General features: G+C 46.9%; 1 protein-coding gene across 1 annotated transcript in view; it reads left to right on the forward strand.

Moving 5' to 3' along the window:
* Window positions 1–368: 368 nt before the first annotated feature.
* Window positions 369–23,358, forward strand: part of c5 (complement component 5) — a 48,404-nt gene continuing 25,414 nt past the window's right edge. The window contains exons 1-14 of the mRNA XM_061261142.1: window positions 369–493; window positions 899–1,091; window positions 1,261–1,414; window positions 1,579–1,649; window positions 1,876–1,970; window positions 2,459–2,541; window positions 6,455–6,545; window positions 6,672–6,777; window positions 8,314–8,446; window positions 9,021–9,136; window positions 19,674–19,865; window positions 20,799–21,002; window positions 21,150–21,353; window positions 22,616–22,765. Coding sequence (XP_061117126.1) covers window positions 429–493; window positions 899–1,091; window positions 1,261–1,414; window positions 1,579–1,649; window positions 1,876–1,970; window positions 2,459–2,541; window positions 6,455–6,545; window positions 6,672–6,777; window positions 8,314–8,446; window positions 9,021–9,136; window positions 19,674–19,865; window positions 20,799–21,002; window positions 21,150–21,353; window positions 22,616–22,765 — 1,857 coding nt within the window. The 5' untranslated portion in view covers window positions 369–428. The remainder of the gene's footprint in view (window positions 494–898; window positions 1,092–1,260; window positions 1,415–1,578; window positions 1,650–1,875; window positions 1,971–2,458; window positions 2,542–6,454; window positions 6,546–6,671; window positions 6,778–8,313; window positions 8,447–9,020; window positions 9,137–19,673; window positions 19,866–20,798; window positions 21,003–21,149; window positions 21,354–22,615; window positions 22,766–23,358) is intronic.

Consider the following 23,358-nt stretch of genomic DNA (forward strand, 5'->3'; position numbering starts at 1 on the left):
TTGAATAGCCTTTTTAATCAACAGAAATAAAACTTGCAGAAGCATTAGAACATAAGATCACTTTCCCAAAACTGCTCATGACTAAAAAACACAAATTTGTGGTAGGGTAGGGGACATAGTTTTAGGTATGTTTAGAGGTGATTAGTTTGTCCTCTGTCGGTATGAAGGCAGAAAGGGATTAACAGGCCAGACACAATACTGGGAATCTCGCGATTAGTCCAAGAAAAAATCAAAATTTCTTGTCATACTTGAGTAGTGACATGTTTTGGGAAACACTTTTGAATAGGCGCAAGAGGTGATTGGTAATGATTAACTGTAAACAAACAGGACAGGTCCCTTTGCCTTTGCAGACAAAGCAAAGTGGTCCCATTGTAGGCTGCAGAGTTGGACTCACTCTGTACCACTAAGAATCCTCGCTGCACTGAAACATGAATATCATACTTCTCCTATGTCTTTTTCAAGCCTTCCAGTGGGCAAGAGCCCAGAGTAGAACGTGAGTTTTGGCTTCATTCTCTTTCATTTAATTTCATTTCATTAACCCAAGGTCTCCTTTAAAAAAATGTAAAATATATTAACAAAAATGAAATAATGCACTGCTGGGAAATCTGTGGTTTCAGATCTGTACACGCATATACATAAGAAATACGTAAGGCTAAGGCTAAGCAACAAGCTTCAGTGGTAATTTAGAAAGAGTTCTTTTGATTTGTTTGCTATGTTTATGTCTTTGTTTCCTACCTGTGGGACCACACTCATGGCCAATTATAGCAATGGAATGGATCTATAAACACCAATAGACAACACATAGTGTGCGCTTGTTCTAAAATATACACTCGCATTATCCAATTGCACCGATGACTAAGACTAAGGTGAAAATCACACTCTTTTTTTAACTCCTCAGGTACCTGATCACTGCACCCAAAATCTTGCGACTGGATAAAGCTGAGAAGGTGGTCATCCAGCTCTTTGGCTATGAGCAGGACTCCACCTTCACAATCTCACTCAAGAGCTACCCAGACATGAAGCAAACGTTTGCCACCGAGTCTGTGACACTTACGGCCGAGAAGGGCTACCAGGATGCAGTCATGTTCAGGGTCAGCACTTGCTCCTTGTTCAAGGCATATGTTCTATCGACTGATTCTACTGTATCAGAGGAAAAAATGTACTCAATTAAGATGAAGTCTCTCTCCCTCCACCTTATCTTCCCTATCATTTCTCTGTGTCTGTTCCCCCTTTTCTCATTTCCCACTTTTGTCTTTGCAGCTCCTGCCCACAGTGCTCCCAAAGAACGTCACCAGTGTGTACCTGGAGGCCTGGTCGAGTGACTTCATCTCGGGGAAGAAGCTTTCAGTATCCCGTGACAATGGCTTCCTATTCATCCAGACGGATAAGCCCCTGTACACCCCCAAGCAGTCAGGTCAGGGAAAGGTGTCGGCAGCGAGCATCAGGAATACGTTTGGACTGAGATGCAGGAAAAATCTATGGCACTCAGGCTAACTATATGTAATGTAATATATTTTTGCATGCATGTATCTGAATGTTAATTTCTGTTTGAGATATGTCATCCTCCTGATCCTGCAGTGAAGGTGCGGGTGTTCTCCCTCAATGCGGAGCTGAGGCCGGCCCTTCGACCCGTCACCCTCACGTTCCTGGTAGGTTGCAACCCCATTTCCCAGCCACGGGATCACCCTCACACCATTCTCGAGCAAGACAGGAACAAATACGTACTTTTACATTTGGTTCCCGCAAGACGCCCCGTCGCCTAGTAGTCTCTCCTACGTAGATAGGGGTTTTTTTTTGCAGTACAGTTGTGATAGCTGGAATGGATGCTGGTTGAGTTCTGCCTCCTGTGATGCTGTTGCTCCTGGACCTTAACAGGATCCAGAGGGTGAGACGGTGGATATTGTGGATTTGACAGATGTCACCGGGATCCTCTCAATGCAAAACCCCTTCAAAATCCCCCTGAAACCAAAGTAAGACCTCAATCATCCCACACACGGTTAAATGCAAAAGTATTGGGACAGTTGTGTTAAATAGTTTTTTTCCTGTGTAATAATAAAATTTACATATGTCAAACAATGATTATGAGGCAACATTCAATGGACATCACTAGGTTCATGATGTGATAATTGTGATGCTTTGTGATGGTTTTACCACAGCTTCTGAGATTTCAGACATCATTTTACTTCTAAGCTAGTGAAAAGCATGTTCAATGGGATTTGAATCACATTTTTGTTGATTATGTTGATTTGGGAAACTTGACTCAATGCAACCATTGAGAATTTTGCTTCATACTCATTGTTTGATTTGAAATACAAATGTGATTGTTACAGATGTAAACAACCAATACTTTGGCACTTAACTGTGCATGCTCAGTTTAAAAGCAAATCCACTTTGTAACTTTAATAAACATGAAGGATTTTTCCTGTAGGTTATGAATAACTGACCTTGTGTACAACAGGTTTGGGGTGTGGAAAATTAAAGCTACCAACACTGAGGAATTCACCACAACAGCAACAACTGAGTTTGAGGTCAAAGAATATGGTAATCAACAATCACCATGGATAATTCAAAACCACTACTTTCAAGTAAACTGACTTGTAGTTTCCCCAATCATTTGTATAAATCATCAGGGGGAGACCTTGGCTAAGGTGGTAAGAGCAGTCATCTGGCAATCAGAGGGTTGCCAGTTCGATCCCACCCTGAGTGTCTTAAAGTGTCCCTGAGCCATCCATCCATCCATCCATCATCACCCGCTTATCCGGAGTTGGGTCGCGGGGGCAGTAGGCAAAGCCGGGTATTCCAGGCGTCCCTCTCCCCAGCAACGCATTCTAGCTCCTCCTGGGGGATCCCGAGGCATTCCCTGGCCAGGAGAGATTCTGGGTCTCCCTCGGGGTCTCCACCCAGTTGGACGAGCCCGGAAAACCTCCAAAGGGAGGCGCCCGGGAGGCATCCTGATCAGATGCCCGAACCACCTCAATTGGCTCCTTTCGACGCGAAGGAGCAGCGGCTCTACTCCGAGCTCCCTCCGGATGTCCGAGCTCCTCACCCTATCTCTAAGGCTGAGCCCGGCCACCCTACGGAGGAAGCTCATTTTGGCCGCTTGTATACGCGATCTCGTTCTTTCGGTCACTACCCAAAGCTTGTGACCATAGGTGAGGGTTGGGACGTAGATCGACCAGTAAATCGAGAGCTTCGCCTTCCGGCTCAGCTCCTTCTTCACCACAACGGTCCGGTGCAACGGCCGCATTACTGCTGACGCTGCACCGATCCGCCTGTCGATCTCACGCTCCCTTCTACCCTCACTCGTGAACAAGACCCCGAGATACTTGAACTCCTTTACTTGGGGCAAAGACTCGTTCCCAACCCGGAGGGAGCAATCCACCGTTTTCCGGCAGAGAACCATGGCCTCGGACTTGGAGGTGCTGACTCTCATCCCGGCCGCTTCACACTCGGCTGCAAACCGCTCCAGTGCGTGCTGAAGGTCACGGTCCGATGAAGCCAACAGAACCACATCATCCGCAAAAAGCAGAGATGCGATTCTGAGGTCACCAAACCGGACACTCTCCTCACCTCGGCTGCGCCTTGAGATCCTGTCCATGAATACCACAAACAGGACCGGTGACAAAGAGTCCAACACCCACCGGAAACGTGCTTGACTTTGTGCCGAGAATGCGGACACAGCTCTCACTTTGGTTATACAGGGACCTGATGGCTCGTAACAACGGCCCTGGTACCCCATACTCCCGCAGTACACCCCACAGTGTTCTCCGGGGGACACGGTCGAAAGCCTTCTCCAAGTCCACAAAGCACATGTGGACTGGATGGGCAAACTCCCATGACCCCGCCAGCAACCCTGCCAAGGTAAAGAGCTGGTCCACTGTTCCACGGCCAGGACGGAAGCCACATTGCTCCTCCTGAATCCGAGGTTCGACCGTCGGTCGGAGCCTCCTTTCCAGTACCCTAGAGTAAGCTTTCCCAGGGAGGCTGAGGAGTGTGATACCCCGGTAATTGGAGCACACCCTCCGGTCCCCCTTCTTGAAAATGGGGACCACCACCCTGGTCTGCCACTCTACAGGTACTGTCCCCGATCTCCACGCGACACTGAAGAGGCGTGTCAGCCAAGACAGCCCAACAATGTCCAGAGCCTTCAGCATCTCAGGGCGAATCTCATCTACACCCGGCGACTTGCCACTGAGGAGCTTTTTGACTACCTCAGCAACTTCCGCCAGGGATATAGGTGCAGATTCCCCCGAGTCTTCAGGCTCTGCCTCTTCCACAGAGGACGTGTTGTTCGGGTTCAGGAGCTCCTCGAAGTGCTCTTTCCACCGCCCGACAATATCCCCAGTCCGGGTCAGCAGTTCTCCTCCCCTGCTGAAAACAGCCTGAGACAAGCCCTGCTTTCCCTTTCTGAGTCGTCGGATGGTTTGCCAGAACTTCCTCGAGGCCAACTGAAAGTCCTTCTCCATAGCCTCCCCGAACTCCTCCCATACCCGGGTTTTTGCTTCAGCGACTGCCGAAGCTGCAGCCCTTCTGGCCACCCGGTACCTGTCTGCTGCTTCAGGGGACCCCCGGGCCAGCCAAGCCCGAAAGGCCTCCTTCTTCAGCTTGACGGCCTCCCTCCCTCTTGGGTTGCCGCCCCGACAGGCACCGATGACCTTCTGGCCACAGCTCCTGCTTGCCGCCTCTGCAATGGAGGCTTTGAACATGGCCCACTCGGACTCCATGTCCCCAGCTTCCCCCGGGATGCGTGAGAAGTTCTTCCGGAGGTGGGAGTTGAAGACCTCGCGAACAGGGGCCTCCGCCAGACGTTCCCAGTTCACCCTCACTACACGTTTGGGTTTACCAGGTCTGTCAGGCAGCCTCCCCGGCCACTTGATCCAACTTACCACCAGGTGGTGATCAGTTGACAGCTCTGCTCCTCTCTTCACCCGAGTGTCCAAGACATACGGCCGCAGGTCTGATGATACGACCACAAAGTCGATCATCGATCTTTGGCCTATGGTGCTCTGGTACCAAGTACACTTATGAGCTACCCTATGCTCGAACATGGTGTTTGTTATCGACAATCCATGACCAGCACAGAAGTCCAATAACAAAACACCGCTTGGGTTCAGATCAGGCAGGCCGTTCCTCCCAATCACCCCCCTCCAGGTTTCTCCGTCATTGCCCACGTGAGCGTTGAAGTCGCCCAGCAGAACTATGGAGTCTCCGGGTGGCACCCTTTCCAGGATGCCGCCCAGTGACTCCAAGAAGGCCGGATACTCTGAACTGCCATTTGGTGCATAAGCAGAAATGACAGTCAGAGCCTTCCCCCCACACGTAGTCGCAGAGAGGCGACCCTCTCGTTCCCCGGGTGGAACTCCAACACAGTGGCGCTCAGCCGGTGGCTTGTGAGTATCCCCACACCCTCCCGGTGCCTCTCACCTTGAGCAACTCCAGAAAGGAGTCCAGCCCCTCTCCAGGAGTTTGGTTCCGGAACCAGTACTGTGCGTGGAGGTGAGCCCAACTATATCTAGTTGGTACCGCTCCGCCTCCCGCACTAGCTCCGGTTCCTTCCCCACCAGAGAGGTGATGTTCCACGTCCCCAGAACCAGTCTGCGACGCCGAGGATCAGCACGCCTGGATCCCCGCCTTTGCCTACTGCCCGTTGGGCAAAGCACCCGACTCCGATGCCGACCCCTGCAGGTGGTGAGCCCACAGGGCGGCGACCCCACGTGACCAGTTCGGGCTGTGCCCGGCCGGGCCCCATGGGATAAGGCCCGGCCACCAGACGCTCGCCGACGAGCTCCCCTCCCGGGTCTGGCTCCAGCAGGGGGCCCCGGTTTCCCTTTTCCGGGCGAGGTAACTGGGTCTTTGTGTGGCCGTATCATGGGAGTCCTTGAATCCGGCCCCTCCCCCGGGACCAATTTGCCTTGGGAGACCCTACTGGGGGCTAACAGTGCCCCCGACAACCTAACTCCCAGGATCACCGGGACACACAAACCCCTCCACCACGTTACGGTGGCGATTCCTCGGAGGGGCAAGACACCTAACCCCCAAATGCTCCTGATGAGCTGGTTGCTACATGGCATTGCATGGCAGCCTATCACCATTTGGTGTGTGAGTGTGTGTGTATGAATGGGTGAATGAGAAGCATCAATTGTACAGTACTTTGGATAAAGGTGCTCTATAAATGCCACCTGGTTCATGTTAACTAATATGATATCACCACGTTATTAACACAGAAGACCAATAGGCCAAGCCAATGTATTTATATATTCTGTCCCTTATTCACTGTGATTCTTCTGCATATTTCATCTCTTGATTCAGCATTACCCAGAATCCTATAGTTCCCGGGTTTTTGCCAAGCACCTCTGCTTTTCAGTCCAGCACGGAATCATGTCTTTCTATAGTATGCAATACAATCATGTAATCCACTTGCTTGTAATCTTAATAAGAAATGTCTGCCTCACAGTTTTACCCAGTATCTCCGTAATTATCCAGCCAGAGACCAACTACATCAGCTCGTCCAACTTTGAGTCATTCAAGGTGAATGTGATGGCCAGGTGAGTCACAAGATGTAGATCTGCTGCAACAGAGCTTCTGTGTGGTCTAGAAAAGAAATGAGCTAAAGAAAGTTATTCTTGCTTTATGAAGGACTTGCATGAATGTGTGCCTGTTTTGTGTGTAAGGTACATCCATGGGCCACCGGTCATTGATGCAGCAGCGTTCCTGAAGTTTGGGTACATTGATGGAAGCAGTACCACCATATTACGAGGGTCGCTGCAGAGACAATTGGTAAGAGATCCTCCTTCTCTCTTCTAACTCTTTACCACCTCTGGTTATCGGGTTAGCTAACAGGTTGAATTAAGATTCATCAGCCCTTTGTTGAAATATATGCTATCGTTTTATGTAGACATTTCTTAGATCCGAGTATGTATGCCCGTGTATGGCCATGAATGTATAAAACATTTAGCTAAACATTTTATATGTTTAGCTCAATTTTGGTAAAGTTAAATTACTTTTTATAAATAAAGCCTATTTATTCATAAATGTGTGAAAGTTCACAAACATTTAGCTAAATGTTCCATACATTTAGCTCAATGGTCATACATTTAGCTAAATAATATAAACCAATAAATAATTCAACATTTAGCTTGTATATATAATTTTGGGATAACATATTCAATACATGTGTCGTAAATGTAGGAAATATTGCCATTTTTACACAGTCCCTACAGTCCCCTTGGAACAGCAAGGCCAATTCCTTTGTTTTTGCAATACACTGAATACATTTGGGGTTGAGATAAAAAGATGAACACGGGACAAGAGGGTCCCTTCAATCCCCACTCCAGGAGGTGAAATGCATGCTCAATTGGTTTAAGGTCTGGTGATTGACCTGGCCAGTCCAAAACCTTCCACTTTTTCTCCCAAATTAAGTCTTTTGTTGTGTTAGCAGTTTGTTTTGGGCCATTGTCTTCCTCCCAATTAGTTTGGACGCGTTTGGACTTCTGAATTCATCCGGCTGCTACCATCATGAGTTACGTCCTGAATAAAGATTAGTGAGCCCACTCCAGAAGCAGCCATGCAAGCCATGTCCTCCACCGTGCTTCACAAATGAGCTTGTATGTGGATCATGGACAGATCCCTTCTTTCTCCACACTTTCACTTTTCCATCACTTCGGTAGAGGTTAATCTTGGTCTCATCAGTACATAAAATGTTGTTCCAGAATTTTCATCCGCTCATCTCTGTGCTTTGCTAGTTGTAATCTCACTTTCTGATTCTCACTACTGATGAGTGATTTGCATCTTGTGATGTAGCCTCTATATTGCTGTTCTCTAAGCTTCTTCAAACGGTTCATCTAAAAATTGGGTGGTTTGGTACAAAAGGTGATACGTTCTAAGTTGTTTAGTAAATCTTGATAAAAATACAAGTAAATAAAAGCCGAAATTCTGATCTGTCATCTCATCTTTTGACCTCAAACTCTTCAGTGTACAGAAAAACAAAGAAATTGACCTGGCTGTTCCAATACTTTGGGAGGTGATTGTATACACTGTATAAAACAATGCCATTTAAACATTTCTCTTGATGGTGCAGCATGCCAAAAATACGAAAGTAGTGTACTGCAAAGCCATGCCATGGTAAGAACAGGCTACACTGGCTGCGTGCCACATTCACTTCTGGTGTTCTTAAACTGCTGGGGTGTGCAATTTTGTACTCAAGTTCACCATGTGCAGGTTTTGGGTCTGAATAGGCTCTTACGCATACAGTTCATGAAAGCCAGACTCAACACAATGCACTGATGTCCACTTCTTCTCCTATCAATAATGCAGGTAAGGAACGGCAAGGCGGAATTCGTTCTGGGAGTGAAGGAGGTGTTTGAGCGACAGGCCGACAGTCCTCGCATACTGGATGAACTAGATGGGAAGACCTTCTATATCACAGTCACAGTACAGGAGACAACCGGTGAGATGGCACACTATTCAGCCATGGCATAACTTTGCCAACACAGAGAGCAAAACATTTATACCAAAAGATACAATCACCCAGCACTTTATTAGGAACATTTTTACTTTATTACACCTACATATTAATGTGATTATCTAATCAGCCAATTGTGTGGCAGCAGTGCAATGCATACAATCATGTAGATACGGGATAGGAGCTTCAGTTAACGTTCACATCAACTATCAGAATGGGGGAAAAATGTGATCTAAGTGACTTTGACTGTGGAATGATTGTTGGTGGCAGATTGTTGAGCATCTCAGAAACTGCTGATCTCCTGGGATTTTCACACACACTAATTTCTAGAGTTTGAACAGCTGGTTGCTGGTTGACCGTTTCAGACCAGCTCCCAGCTCAACCTGGTTTAGCTGGTTGACCAGTTGAGATCAGCCCCCAGCTTGACATGGTTTAACCAGCTTGAGACAAGCTACCAGCAGCAAGCTCATACCCAACTAGACCAACTCTATGACCAGCTTGACCAGCTCATTAACCAGCCCCTTTGAACACCCATTGACCCACTTTTGACCCATTGCAGGGGGGCTTTCTCAAGATACCGAGCTAGCCACAGTGAAGTTCTGCCGATCTCCCTACTCAATCAGCCTGATTGCCACTCCACCCTTCATTAAACCTGGACTGCCTTACTCTATCAGGGTAAGTAAACTAATCTGATCTTCTGAATGATTCTGTAATTTCCTCAATGCTAACTGGTCAACCAGCCTTCCTATGTAAATAGAACGATGTTCATACTGTCAACATAATTTTAATAATTCGAAAAAAAAAAATTCATTTCTGCAAAGCATTGAAAATATTGAAATGTGGTTAACAGTCACCTGATTCGTAATATCTCGTTATGTTTCCTAAATTCAATGTGGGGACCTTCAAAAGGCACAGGGAATATATAGATTAAAAATAATCATTTTAAAAGCTTGCTTTAGCCACAACAGTTCCTTATTTTGTAACATAAGGGTGGTAAAATAAGTGTGGGGGGATCTCACCTTTTCTGCATTTTGGAAATCCACACACTACAAGAAATAAAGTAATGTCGATGTCCTTTTCACGACAAGGGTCCAACAAAGTGAATGCATTACAGTTTCTCATTTTAAATATGTGAATACGGAGAAACATCAATAGAATGTCCATTGTCTACTTAAGATTTATCTGGAGGAGTTATTATTGTTGTCCGTTTCACTGTTGTATACGTCTACAAAAGGTATTGTACATAGGAATGTTATTATCTACATTTTGTATAGACTTTCTAGAACATGATGGGCCCAAGTACAAGTGTCTTTGACCAGTGTCGGTAATGCAGTTGCAGAGAAAATGCGTTACCATCTAAGTGTAATAAAATTCAGTATATCTTCAGCTAATCAAAGAAGACATGGTGTTGAAGTGATTAAAAAACATTTTAGCTAATGACATTACTTTTCCAACGGTGTGTTGTTTGTTTGGCTTTCATAAAATAACACAGCAATTTTCCGCCTGCTTAACAAGACTGTGTTCTTGAGATTTTATACCAAAAAAAGGTTTTACAACAAGAAAAATATTTTGTGATGCCAAAGTCTAAACACAGGACTTCCTTTGGAGGAGTTCTAAGGAATCTCTAGTCTGAGTGAATATTTCTGAGGAAGATAGAGGGTATTTTCAGTGACAATTTTATATCGGTGAGTTTATAAATAAGGACCCAGCCTGCTTTTGAATAATAAATAGCATGTGAAATTGTGGAATGCGTTTGACTTGTTGATGGGGGTTGGGTATTGGACAAAAACTTCAATCAATGGACCTGAAGATGGTATTATTGTGATTATTGTACTTATTTTGTATGATCTTCTCGACCTGTGGCTGTCTGAGGAGAGGGAGGGAGTGGGAGATTGAAACAGACAGGTAGGGATAGGGATGGGAAGTGCTGGATTTTTCAAGATAAAAAGTGTTCTATAGTTCAGGAAGCAAAATGCAGTATTTTACACCTTATAAGGCCCATAATATAATTTAGTTTCCATGTGTCTTTTTGGAGTCTCCAAATGTCCTTTTTGGAAAACTGCCTGGACATAGATTAGAAAAAAAATCTCCAGAGAGATTATTGTCTTTTTTCCATCTGGTCAATCACAGGGCTCTCTCGTCATGGTCTTAGCGCAGTATGTAAGTCTATTCAGGACAAACGCACTGATGCTAGTATTACAGCGGATAATGCTCCTTTGACTAGCATGGTTGCCTCTGAGGCAGAAAGTTATGCGTTCGAATCCACCCTGCAGCTTTTCTTATGTGGAGTTTGCCTGTTCTCATGTGTGGGTTCCATTTGTCACATTATATGGACTTAACAATGTCCAATCTGAGACGGGTGCGTGGGGGTTGGACCCAAAATGCACGACTCAGAAACAATAGTAATATAAAGACCCCTCAGGGCTTTATTCGGGACGAATCCCAGGAGAGTAGTCAACACAAGCAAAGTCCATACACGTAGATCCAGCCAAACAAATACAAAACAAACAAAAAGCACGGTGCCAAGGGAAGAGGCAATCTCGTAGTCGGTAGGCGTGCAGGGAGGTCCGGTAGCAGGAGAGCTGTCAGCGGGGCAGATGAACAGACGGACGGCAGGCAGAGGCGTAGTCGTGGACGAAGCGGGAGTCGAAACCATGAAACAATCAGCGGGGCAAAAGTACAAAAACGGTAGGCGGGGACGTAGTCAAGAACAAAACGAAGGTCACAAAACAGAAATCAATAATCGATGGTCAGTAAACAGGCGTGGATCGTAACGTGTAATCAAACAGTAAATAATGCTCAAGAGTTGCGTGAAAAAACAGAGGCAGACAATTTCGCAGTGAACAGTAGCGCGACTGGGCTATAAATGCAGGTGTAGACAGGTGTAGACAATTAGTAAGAGCGTAGCAAGGAAATGGAAAACAGGTGCGATGGATGACAAGTTTAACAAGGAGATTAGTAATCGTTAGTAATAAACCTATCCTGCCCTAGCATTAGTAAATTAGTAAATGACATGCACGAGAAACATAAGGTAACATGAACACATGATTAGTCTTGTTAGTTTCTACCCAATCCTGATCTAGCGTTAGTAGTTTTAGTAAATAGACAAATAGAACATTAGGGGAGTGAAGGACAGAACGAGAGAGAGAGAGAGAGAGAAAAGGCGGAACGCAAGGTTTGCGGAAAAACATGTAAAAGTGTATGCATAACAACGACCAGTAAACGTAACAATAAACATACATCGAAACATAACACAAAGCGGAACTAAGACGATAATCACTCAACATAACCAGGTAATATAATCGTACGAAAACATTACTAGACATGACGAGAAAATAAATCGTAACAAGAAATAAACTAAACAACATGACAAACCTAGACTAACATAATACATGATAAGACACTACGTGACTAAGACAACATGAATAAACATAAATCAACATAAAACATGGTGAGACAGACCTGAAACGTGACAGGACCCCCCCCTTAACGACCGACTCCTGGCGGTCCTTGGAATTTATCAGGGTGGTCACGATGGAAGTCTCTGATGAGCGATTTGTCCAGAATGAGACTGGGAGCGACCCAGGAACGCTCCTCAGGGCCATAGCCCTCCCAGTCAACCAAGTATTGCACCCCACGGCCCCTCTTACGAATGTTCAAGAGTTTCTTAACCGTGAATGCGGGGTGGTTGTCAATAATGCGGGGGGGAGGTGGTGGGGGATCCGGGGGACATATGGGGTGAGAGGATACGGGCTTAATACATGAAACATGGAATGTGGGGTGAATCTTAAGGGAAGCAGGGAGTGACAGTTTAACAGAGGAAGGATTGATGATTTTGAGGATTTTAAAGGGACCAATAAAGCGGGGTTGCAGTTTGTGAGAGGTGGCTTGGAGGGGAATGACTCCAGACGGAGTCACCTGGTTTGTAGACTGGAGCTGGAGTGCGGTGGCGATCAGCAAAACGCCGATTACGATCTGCCGTGCTTAGCAGCGCGGCCTTGGCATCCCTCCAAACCTTGGAGCACCGTTTCATGTGGATGGCGAGGGAGGGAACAGCGATCTCGGCTTCCTGGTCAGGAAACAGTGGAGGTTGGTAGCCCAAGGAGACCTCAAACGGAGATTTCCCGGTGGCGGCGCAGGGTAAGGTGTTGTGTGCGTATTCCACCCAGGTTAGCATCTTGCTCCAGCCGGCTGGATTTTTTGCCGATACGCAGCGTAGAGCGGCCCCCAGGTCCTGATTGGCCCTCTCCGTTTGGCCATTGGACTGAGGGTGGTAGCCCAAAGAGAGGCTAGCTGTGGCCCCGAGGGCCACGCAGAATGCCTTCCAAACTTGGGAGATGAATTGGGGGCCGCGGTCAGAAACGATGTCCGAGGGAAGTCCGTGAATGCGGAATACTTCTCTCACCAGAACCTCTGCGGTCTCTTGGGCGGTGGGCAATCCAGCCAGGGGGATGAAGTGTGCCGCTTTGCTGAATCGGTCCACCACAGTGAGGATGGTGGTGTTACCTTCGGAAGGGGGAAGTCCGGTAACAAAGTCCACGCCGATGTGGCTCCAGGGTCGGCTGGGCACAGGCAGAGGTTGGAGTAAACCAGCAGGGGCTTGGTGGGAGGCCTTGCTTCTGGCACAGGTGGTACATGCCTTGATGAAGCGCCTGGTGTCAGGGATCATGGAGCTCCACCAGAATCTCCTCTTCAGCACCGCCAAGGTGCGGGTAAAGCCGGGGTGGCAGGAAAGGAGGGATGAATGGGCCCATTGCAGCACCTGTGTCCGAGCGGCTGCGGGAACGTATAGGCGTAATCCGGGGGTTGGGCCTAGGATCGGGTTCATCCCGTAGAGCCCTCTGGATCACCGACTCGATCCTCCAGGTGACGGACCCAACGGTGCAGGAGGCCGGAAGGATGTTCTCTGGAACCTCACGCTCAGGACAGGTGTTAAACTGGCGAGAAAGGGCATCAGGCTTAACGTTCTTAGAACCCGGGCGGTAGGTGAGTGAGAAGTTGAACCTCCCGAAGAACAGTGCCCATCTGGCCTGTCGGGAGTTCAGCCTCTTGGCTGTCTGGAGGTATGCCAGGTTCTTGTGGTCGGTCCAAACGATGAACGGCTTCTCGGACCCCTCCAGCCAATGTCTCCACTCCTCCAACGCCAGTTTGACTGCTGGCAGCTCTCGGTTCCCAACGTCATAGTTCCTCTCCGCCGGGGACAGCTTCTTGGAGAAGAAGGCGCAGGGGTGTAGTCGGTTGTCAGCGGCCGCCACCTGAGAGAGCACTGCTCCCACCCCTGTGTCGGAAGCATCCGTCTCGACCACAAACTGACGGGTGGGGTCGGGGTGTACCAGGATGGGAGCGGAAGAGAACAGTCTCTTGACCTTGGTGAAGGCCGTCTCAGCTTCGGAGCTCCACCGGAATGGCACCGCAGGGGACGTGAGTTTGGTTAGAGAAGAGACCACTTGACTATAGGATCTAATGAACCTCCGGTAGAAGTTGGCGAATCCCAAGAAGCGTTGGAGCTGCTTACGTGAGGTGGGTGTGGGCCAGTTGGTAACTGCCAGAATCTTCTTGGGATCCGCCCTGATCCGTCCCTTCTCAAGGATAAACCCCAGGAACTCAACTGTGTCGGAGTGGAAGACGCACTTCTCCGCCTTGACGAATAGTCTGTTCTCCAGGAGTCTCTGTAGGACTTGCCTGACGTGGTATTCATGATCCTTGGCATTGGTGGAGTAGATTAAGATGTCATCCAGGTAGACGAACACATGGCGACCCAACAAGTCCCAAAGAACATCATTCACCAGGGCCTGGAACACAGCAGGAGCATTGGTGAGGCCGAATGGCATGACCAGGTATTCGAAGTGTCCGAGAGAGGTGTTGAAGGCGGTCTTCCATTCATCGCCCTCGCGGATACGGACCAGGTGGTAAGCGTTGCGGAGATCCAACTTGGTGAAGATGGTGGCCTCGTGAAGTGGGTGGAACGCGGAGTCCATCAGGGGCAGAGGATACTTGTTCCTCACCGTGATGTTGTTCAGCTCCCTGTAGTCGATGCACGGGCGTAGGGAGCCATCTTTCTTCTGAACAAAGAAGAATCCCGCACCGACGGGAGAGGAAGAAGGGCGAATTAGTCCGTTAGCCAGGCAGTCACGGATGTATTTCTCCATCGCCTCCCTCTCTGGTCTGGAGACGTTGTATAGGCGACTTGAGGGAAGTGACGAACCAGGGAGGAGCTCGATGGCGCAGTCGTAGGGTCGATGAGGCGGCAAAGACTGAGCTTGTGTCTTGGAAAACACTGTTCCCAGGTCATGGTAAGGAGAGGGGACCCTCTCCAGGGAGGGTTTGGGAGTCTGTGGTAGAGCTGGCACTCCCTCTGCTGGTGGTGGGGCGGAACGCAAGCAGGACAGATGGCACTTCGGATCCCATGCTTGCACTTGGTTAGAACTCCAGTTGATCGTGGGGTTGTGTTTCTGGAGCCAGGGTAATCCCAAGATGAGTTGGTCATTAGGGGACTGGATGACGCGGAACTGGATCATCTCCCGATGGTTCCCAGAAATGATCAGTTGTAAGGGAATGGTGATTTGTGTCATGCGGCAAAAGGTCCTTCCATCCAGCGACCGCGCGTTCTCAGGGTGGGGTAAAGGGAGGGTGGGGATGTTCAGTTCAGACACCAAAACTTCGTCAATGAGATTGGCGTCCGCTCCAGAATCCACCAACGCGTTAATCCGGGTCGTTCTGTCGGGCAGAATTAAGAGAGGCGTGAGCGTGGGACGATGGTTGTCTCTGTCAGACCCCTCATGTCTGTCGACAGCTCTCACCTCCACTGGTCTCCTGGTCTTGAAGGAGCACCGAGCCTGGGTGTGACCCGGCCTCCCACAGTAGAAGCACGAACCCGTGGTTCTGCGGCGTGCTCGTTCCTCAGTAGAGATCCTTGTACCGGCCCGGGACAGGTCCATGGGTTCGGATCCCTCAGACTGCTGCTCCTCCAGTCGAGGACTTGGCCCCTGCCTGGGGTAATGGTTGCCAGGAAGGATCGGTCTCTCCGACCGACGTTGTCTGGCACGGTTGTCCAGGCGGATCGTGGTGCGCACGAGCTGGTCGAACTGGGTGATGGGGTCCAGTCGCGCCAACTCGTCCTGGAGCGTCTCACTCAGGCTGGCCAGGAAGAGATTTGCCAACGCCGCATCGTTCCAGCTAGTAGCCGCCGCGAGGGTGCGGAAGTCGATGGAGTGGTCTGCCGCGGTCTTCCGTCCTTGGCGCAGAGCAATCAGTCTCTGGGATGGCTCCTGGTCGCTGGATGCGTGTTGGAAGACCTTCCGAATCTCATCGGCGAAGACTGGGTAAAGAGGAGGGAATGAATCCCCGGACCACACCGCCGTAGCCCAGTCCAACGCCCTCCCCTTGAGTAGCCCCATCACGTAGCCAATCCGACGGTCGTCGCTGTTGTAGGTCTGGGGCTGTTGCCTGAACACGAAGTCGCATTGTAGAAGGAAAGCCTTGCACCTCTCAGGTTCTCCACCAAACCTCTCCGGAGGGGGTTGTTGGGGCTCTCGGAATTGGCAGGTTCCCGTGGGGTTGAGCGCTGGGGATGTGGGTGGGTGGGAAGGCTCCTCCCGTGGTTGTGGTAGGACCGCGACGGCAAGCCTCCTCATCTCCGCGCACAGTTCACGAATCTCCAGGTGAAGTTCGGAGATTCCTTGTGAATGCTGCCGGACGATGGCTCCTTGTTCCTGGAGGGCGTAGAACATGGCAGTAGAGTCAGCAGGGTCCATTTTGGCGAAATTGTTCTGAGACGGGTGCGTGGGGGTTGGACCCAAAATGCACGACTCAGAAACAATAGTAATATAAAGACCCCTCAGGGCTTTATTCGGGACGAATCCCAGGAGAGTAGTCAACACAAGCAAAGTCCATACACGTAGATCCAGCCAAACAAATACAAAACAAACAAAAAGCACGGTGCCGAGGGAAGAGGCAATCTCGTAGTCGGTAGGCGTGCAGGGAGGTCCGGTAGCAGGAGAGCTGTCAGCGGGGCAGATGAACAGACGGACGGCAGGCAGAGGCGTAGTCGTGGACGAAGCGGGAGTCGAAACCATGAAACAATCAGCGGGGCAAAAGTACAAAAACGGTAGGCGGGGACGTAGTCAAGAACAAAACGAAGGTCACAAAACAGAAATCAATAATCGATGGTCAGTAAACAGGCGTGGATCGTAACGTGTAATCAAACAGTAAATAATGCTCAAGAGTTGCGTGAAAAAACAGAGGCAGACAATTTCGCAGTGAACAGTAGCGCGACTGGGCTATAAATGCAGGTGTAGACAGGTGTAGACAATTAGTAAGAGCGTAGCAAGGAAATGGAAAACAGGTGCGATGGATGACAAGTTTAACAAGGAGATTAGTAATCGTTAGTAATAAACCTATCCTGCCCTAGCATTAGTAAATTAGTAAATGACATGCACGAGAAACATAAGGTAACATGAACACATGATTAGTCTTGTTAGTTTCTACCCAATCCTGATCTAGCGTTAGTAGTTTTAGTAAATAGACAAATAGAACATTAGGGGAGTGAAGGACAGAACGAGAGAGAGAGAGAGAGAGAAAAGGCGGAACGCAAGGTTTGCGGAAAAACATGTAAAAGTGTATGCATAACAACGACCAGTAAACGTAACAATAAACATACATCGAAACATAACACAAAGCGGAACTAAGACGATAATCACTCAACATAACCAGGTAATATAATCGTACGAAAACATTACTAGACATGACGAGAAAATAAATCGTAACAAGAAATAAACTAAACAACATGACAAACCTAGACTAACATAATACATGATAAGACACTACGTGACTAAGACAACATGAATAAACATAAATCAACATAAAACATGGTGAGACAGACCTGAAACGTGACACAATCATCAATTTGGTCCATGTGCACTACCGGTCAGTTTGTACCAGTCTACAAAACATGGTCAGAATTGGCTAATAGTGAGCACTACAGTAATTTATCAAACTTGCACAAAGTCTAATATATTAATATACTTGAACGTGTTGTGGCAGCCCAACTTCAAACTCACCTGGATTCAAATAACCTCCTTGAACCCTTCCAATCTGGCTTCCGACCAAATCATAGTACAGAGACTGCCCTTGTCAAGATCAAAAACGACCTCCGTGCTGCAGACTCTGGACTTTTCACCATCCTCATCCTCCTCGACCTCAGCGCTGCTTTTGACACCATCTCCCACCCACTCCTTCTGGAGTGCCTAGCAACCCTGGGGGTCACCGGTACTGTGCTAACCTGGCTAACATCCTACCTGACCAGGAGACAACAGTTTGTCAAGCTGAAACACCATAGGTCCAGGTCAGCTGCAGTTACCCATGGTGTCCCTCAGGGGTCAGTGCTTGGTCCATTATTGTTCATCATTTATCTCCTCCCCCTTGGCAGTATCATGCGTTATCATCACATCAACTTCCACTGTTATGCAGACGATACGCAACTCTATATCTCAACCAGGCCCTCTGTCCCCTTGCGTCCCCGTCCCTCCTCAGCTGTCTCCATGACATTAAAACCTGGATGACTACAAACCTCCTTCAACTCAACGGCAATAAAACTGAAATCATGCTTATTGGTTCAAAATCCACATTGTCCAAAACACCCAGCTTCCTGACAACCATTGATGGTTTCCCTGTCCCCCTGTCAACACAAGTCAAAAGCCTTGGAATCATCCTGGACAATACTTTATCCTTTGGTCCCCACATAAAAAACATCTCAAGGACTGCCTTTTTTCACCTACGCAATATCTCCCGACTCCGCCCCTCACTCTCCTACACCAGTGCTGAAACTCTAATCCATGCATTTGTCACCTCCCAGCTGGATTACTGCAACAGCATGCTCTCAGGACTCCCCACCAAACTCACCAACAAACTTCAAATTATACAAAATTCTGCTCCCCAAATCCTCACCCGCACAAAATCTCATGACCACATCACACCCATCCTCACTCAGCTACACTGGTTACCAGTTCAACAGCGCATTGATTTCAAGATCCTCCTACTCACATACAAGGCTTTGAACATCCTTGCACCCCCCTATCTCTCTGACCTTCTTCACGACTACACCCCAACTCGCACTCTCCGCTCCTCCTCAGCTGGCCTCCTGTCTATCCCGACCACCCGACTCTCTATTATGGGTGCTCGAGCATTCAGCTCTACAGCACCCAGGCTCTGGAACTCTCTACCCATACACATCCGCCATGCAGACTCAGTGTCATCTTTCAAAAAACCTCTCAAAACTCATCTGTTTACTCTTGCATACCCCTGACTGTTTCTATCCCTTTACATGTTCTTGTGTCTTGTGTCTGTCTGCTGTCTGTTTGTTTGATATGAATTTTATGGTCATTGTAAATTCTTTTAAATTGGATATTTTGTATCCTGTTTTTACCATGTTTGTTTTGTATTTTGCCCAATGTAAGGTGACCTTGAGTGTCTAGAAAGGCGCCACATCAAATAAAATGTATTATTATTATTATTATTATTATTGCCTCCTTAAAATCGTATATGTTACAGTGTGGCTAAATGAACAGCCAATGAAAATGAATGCAGGCGTGCCTTATCTCATAACTGCGAATAACTTCTGAAATCAAAGTCAGATTATCACAAAACTACATGTCATTGGCATAATAAACCAAGCTTGCCTGTATAATTTGGTTATACTGGGTCAATAGGTGGCACTATTGCAGGGGAAAATGCAAAACAACGGCATAACTCTGAAAGCAAATTACTAAATAACTTCACATTGTGTATGCTTTGTCATGGCCAGAGGTCCATGCTGTCCATGAATGAGCATTCACAAAACCGTAAAAAAAAAAACTAGTGAGCAAGAACATGGTTCTCGGCCCTGGTCTCTATGGATCACCCAATTCAATTAGCTGTCATTTTAATGCTTCATAATTTTTTGCCACCAGTGGCAAACATCTGGCATGCTAGTTCAGTGGTTAGCCCGGCTGCCTCTGTGCGAGACAGCTCTGGGTTCAATTCCAGGCAGCGCCCGTACTTTGTGGAATTAGCATGTTTTCTGGGTGACTGTGTGGGTTTGCTCTATCAAATTGTTTTGTGCTTGCTCAACACTGCTGCTTGGACCCTGGCAATTGCTGCTTGCAGCTATATATTATTATTAATAATGATCACTTAAATGTTTATGATGTTCTTTTATATTTTTTGGTGGTCTCAGGTGGTGGTGAAGGACCCGCTGGGGCAACCGGTACGCCACATACCAGTAAAGGCACGGGCAGAAATAGAGGTTGATGAAACACGGATGACACTGGATCACAGTGAAAAGGAGGAGGCTAAGAAAACCCAGGAGGACGGCACGACGCGCTTCATGTACAACATCCCACTGAACGCCAAAGCAGCCACATTTTCAGTGAGAGCAGCCTAATTTCACTAGCAGTAGTACTGTGGGAATTCTAGGACACTAAGCCACTTCAGACTTGCATGGGTCATACCAAAGAATGAGTCTATACTTTAACAAAACTCTTTACTATGCATTTATATGTGTACAAAAAAAGAAAAACGAACTATAAACTATGAGAAAGCTAGCATCTCTAGCAGTAGCAGGAACTGTGTTTAGCCTATGCAAGGTAGGTGGCGTGTGTTTGAGTGGGCAGATAGTGAGGCTTTTACAAGTGCTGTATGGGACTGTGACTGGCTGTAATGCTGATTACAGACATATTTCCTTCATTGGGGGTGTGTCAATGAAAATCATGCAGTGCGCTGCAATTTTTCTGCAGCGCATTGCAATTTTGGTGTCAGCCTTAATCTGTGATCCGTGCCTACACTGCCCGCCTGGTCAGTCCAGGTCTATGGTCAGTGAAGTGAGTTGCTCATTTCAGGACTTTCCCAAGCAATGACTCAATGATCATAACCTATTCAAAAGCCAATCAACTGTTTCAACTGATTCATATAATGTCCATTTTGACTTTGATACAAAGCCAGAAAAATGCATACTTTGCATTTGTTGTTCAATTTTCCTTTTTTGCATTTTAGTTCCTGTATTTTTTTTTGTTTTTAATTGTTTATGGCTGTTCTTATACTGCACTTTCCCGGCTTCTCTTGGGAAAAACATCCTTCTTGTATATCTTCCATTGCAGTGGTAGACCATGGATACTGGCAGTATGCCATCATTCGGTAGCCATGCCCATGAACTGCACCATTGATTCAGGGAAATATAGCCCCTGGTGTTTCCATCTGTAACTGTCCATCTGTGTAGTTGTGTGTGTTTGCATGTGTGCGTGTAATGTGTGCTTTCTCACTGTCCACGTGTATTGAGTGAAGGGACCTGTACCTGTGGTTTCAGCTGCACACTGAAGACAGTACACTGCCAGCCACCAGCCAGGCCCATCTGAAATATGATGCTGAGGCCTACAAGTCAATTAACCGGCGCTATGTGTATATTAGCTGGTCCGCCAACCATAAAGAGATGGTGGTGGGTGATTATGCCAACATTCATGTCAACTTCTACCACCCCGAGAACATCCCCTTGCGAACCTTCAGCTACCAGGTCAGCTCATTTGTCTGATGACTCACTAATTTTCACATTATCCAGTTATTTCTTAAATAACTGAAAAAAAAGCCCATGTCTGGTATAATATGACATAACCATTCTCAACCTCTACCACCACTCCACACAACTCTTTCCTCTCCACAGATCATCTCCAGGGGGACAATTGTGAAGTTTGTGACAAAGCCAGGGACAGGCAACCACCAAGTCATCACCTTCCAAATAACCTCTGAAATGGTGCCCTCGGCCCGCCTCTTGGTCTACTACATCATGACCGGGGAGCAGACGGCAGAGCTAGTGGCTGACTCTGTGTGGTTCCCTGTGAAAGCAAAGTGTGTTAATGACATGAAGGTACATCATCATCAGTTGCGTTAATGGCCTGAAGGTACATCATCATCAGTTTTGTTAATGACCTGAAGGTACATCATCATCAGTTGTGTTAATGACCTGAAGGTACATCAACATCAGTTGTGTTAATGACCTGAAGGTACATCATCATCAGTTGTGTTAATGACCTGAAGGTACATCATCATCAGTTGTGTTAATGACCTGAAGGTACATCATCATCAGTTGTGTTAATGGCCTGAAGGTACATCATCATCAGTTGTGTTAATGACCTGATGGTACATCATCATCAGTTGTGTTAATGACCTGAAGGTACATCATCATCAGTTGTGTTAATGACCTGAAGGTACATCATCATCAGTTGTGTTAATGACCTGAAGGTACATCATCATCAGTTGTGTTAATGACCTGAAGGTACATCATCATCAGTTGTGTTAATGACCTGAAGGTACATCATCATCAGTTGTGTTAATGACCTGAAGGTACATCATCATCAGTTGTGTTAATGACCTGAAGGTACATCATCATCAGTTGTGTTAATGACCTGAAGGTACATCATCATCAGTTGTGTTAATGACTTGAAGGTACATCATCATCAGGTACAGCTACTGAGCTGGAGATTGCGGAAGAAGAAAATGTCCCCTTAAACTGATTATTGAATTTATTTTAAAGGTATAATACGTAATGTTTTGATAGAAATAAATTTAAGTTTTTCATATCTTTTATCATTGGCACTTTTTAGACAATAGAAAAGACATTTATAATTACCACATATATACCCTCAGTGAGCACTTCATTAGGTATTTATTAGACTTATTTCTTTTACTTCTATTGCTGTAGCCTATCCGCTTAGAGTTATGATGCACTGTGTTCAGAGATGCTCTTCTGACTTATTAATCAAGGAAAATGCTCAACAACATTACATAATGATCTAGTTGGTTTCTGTCATTTTTGCATTTAAATACAATTACAATAAAAAAATACACAATTTAAAAACAGAGCTATAATAATTGTGTTCTACCAGTGCCAAAATTGAAAACTGAGAATGTTTGCCAGTGCCAAAATTGAGAACAGTTTATAATCCTCCCCATTCCAGTTAGTTTTTTCTTCTGATTGGCATTGGTTTTCTGTTAATTGTGGTAATTGCATGATTGTGCCATCTAAAAAAAAAACTGCAATTTCAAAAGGCTCACTTTCCTCTCTCACTTCCACACTGCCACCCCGCCACCCTGCCAACCTGCCCCCCCGACCATCCTGTTTTGGGTCAGACGACACAATGGGCCAAAAAGGAGTCATACAAGCCCAAGGAGAATTTGACGCTGCAGGTGGAGGCAGGGCAGCGCTCCCTGGTGGCCTTCTCCGCCACTGACGCGGCCATCTACAACCTCCGTGCGCCGAGCAGGGACCCCATGGCCACAGTAAGACTCGCAAAGGCCCAGAGCAAGCAGCACAAACACCCAGTCCACACAAGCAACTCAACTGGGCTGATCCCCATCAACACACACTCGAGAAACCATGCTCTACCAAACACCGTACAGTCAATCCCAGTTAACACAGACCACATTCAGATGAACTCAATACTGACAATCCTGATCAACACAGACCACATTCAGCTGAACTCAATACTGACAATCCCAGTCAACACAGACAACATTCAGCTGAACTCAGTACTGACAATCCCAGTCAACACAGATCACATTCAGCTGAACTCAGTACTGTCAATTCCAATCACCCAGTCCACATTCAACTGAACTTGTCAGTTAATCATATCAATAATGTTTAATCATTGTCATTTTGCCACATGCAAGGTAAATTAATGGTGTGTTGAATAACCAAATATTGCCTTGTAGTGGATCCTAATTTAGGCTAATGGGCTGTTTGCTTGGCTATATTCCATAAACACTAAAATAGAAAAGCATAATGTTAAAATTTATTTTTATAAAGCAGATAGCTGATATATTTCTGCAGCATTTCCATTTATTGTACATCAGGGATATTAAGTTCACTTAAG

The sequence above is a fragment of the Conger conger genome, chromosome 11 (assembly GCF_963514075.1).
Source record: "Conger conger chromosome 11, fConCon1.1, whole genome shotgun sequence".
NCBI classification, from domain to species: Eukaryota; Metazoa; Chordata; class Actinopteri; order Anguilliformes; family Congridae; genus Conger; species Conger conger.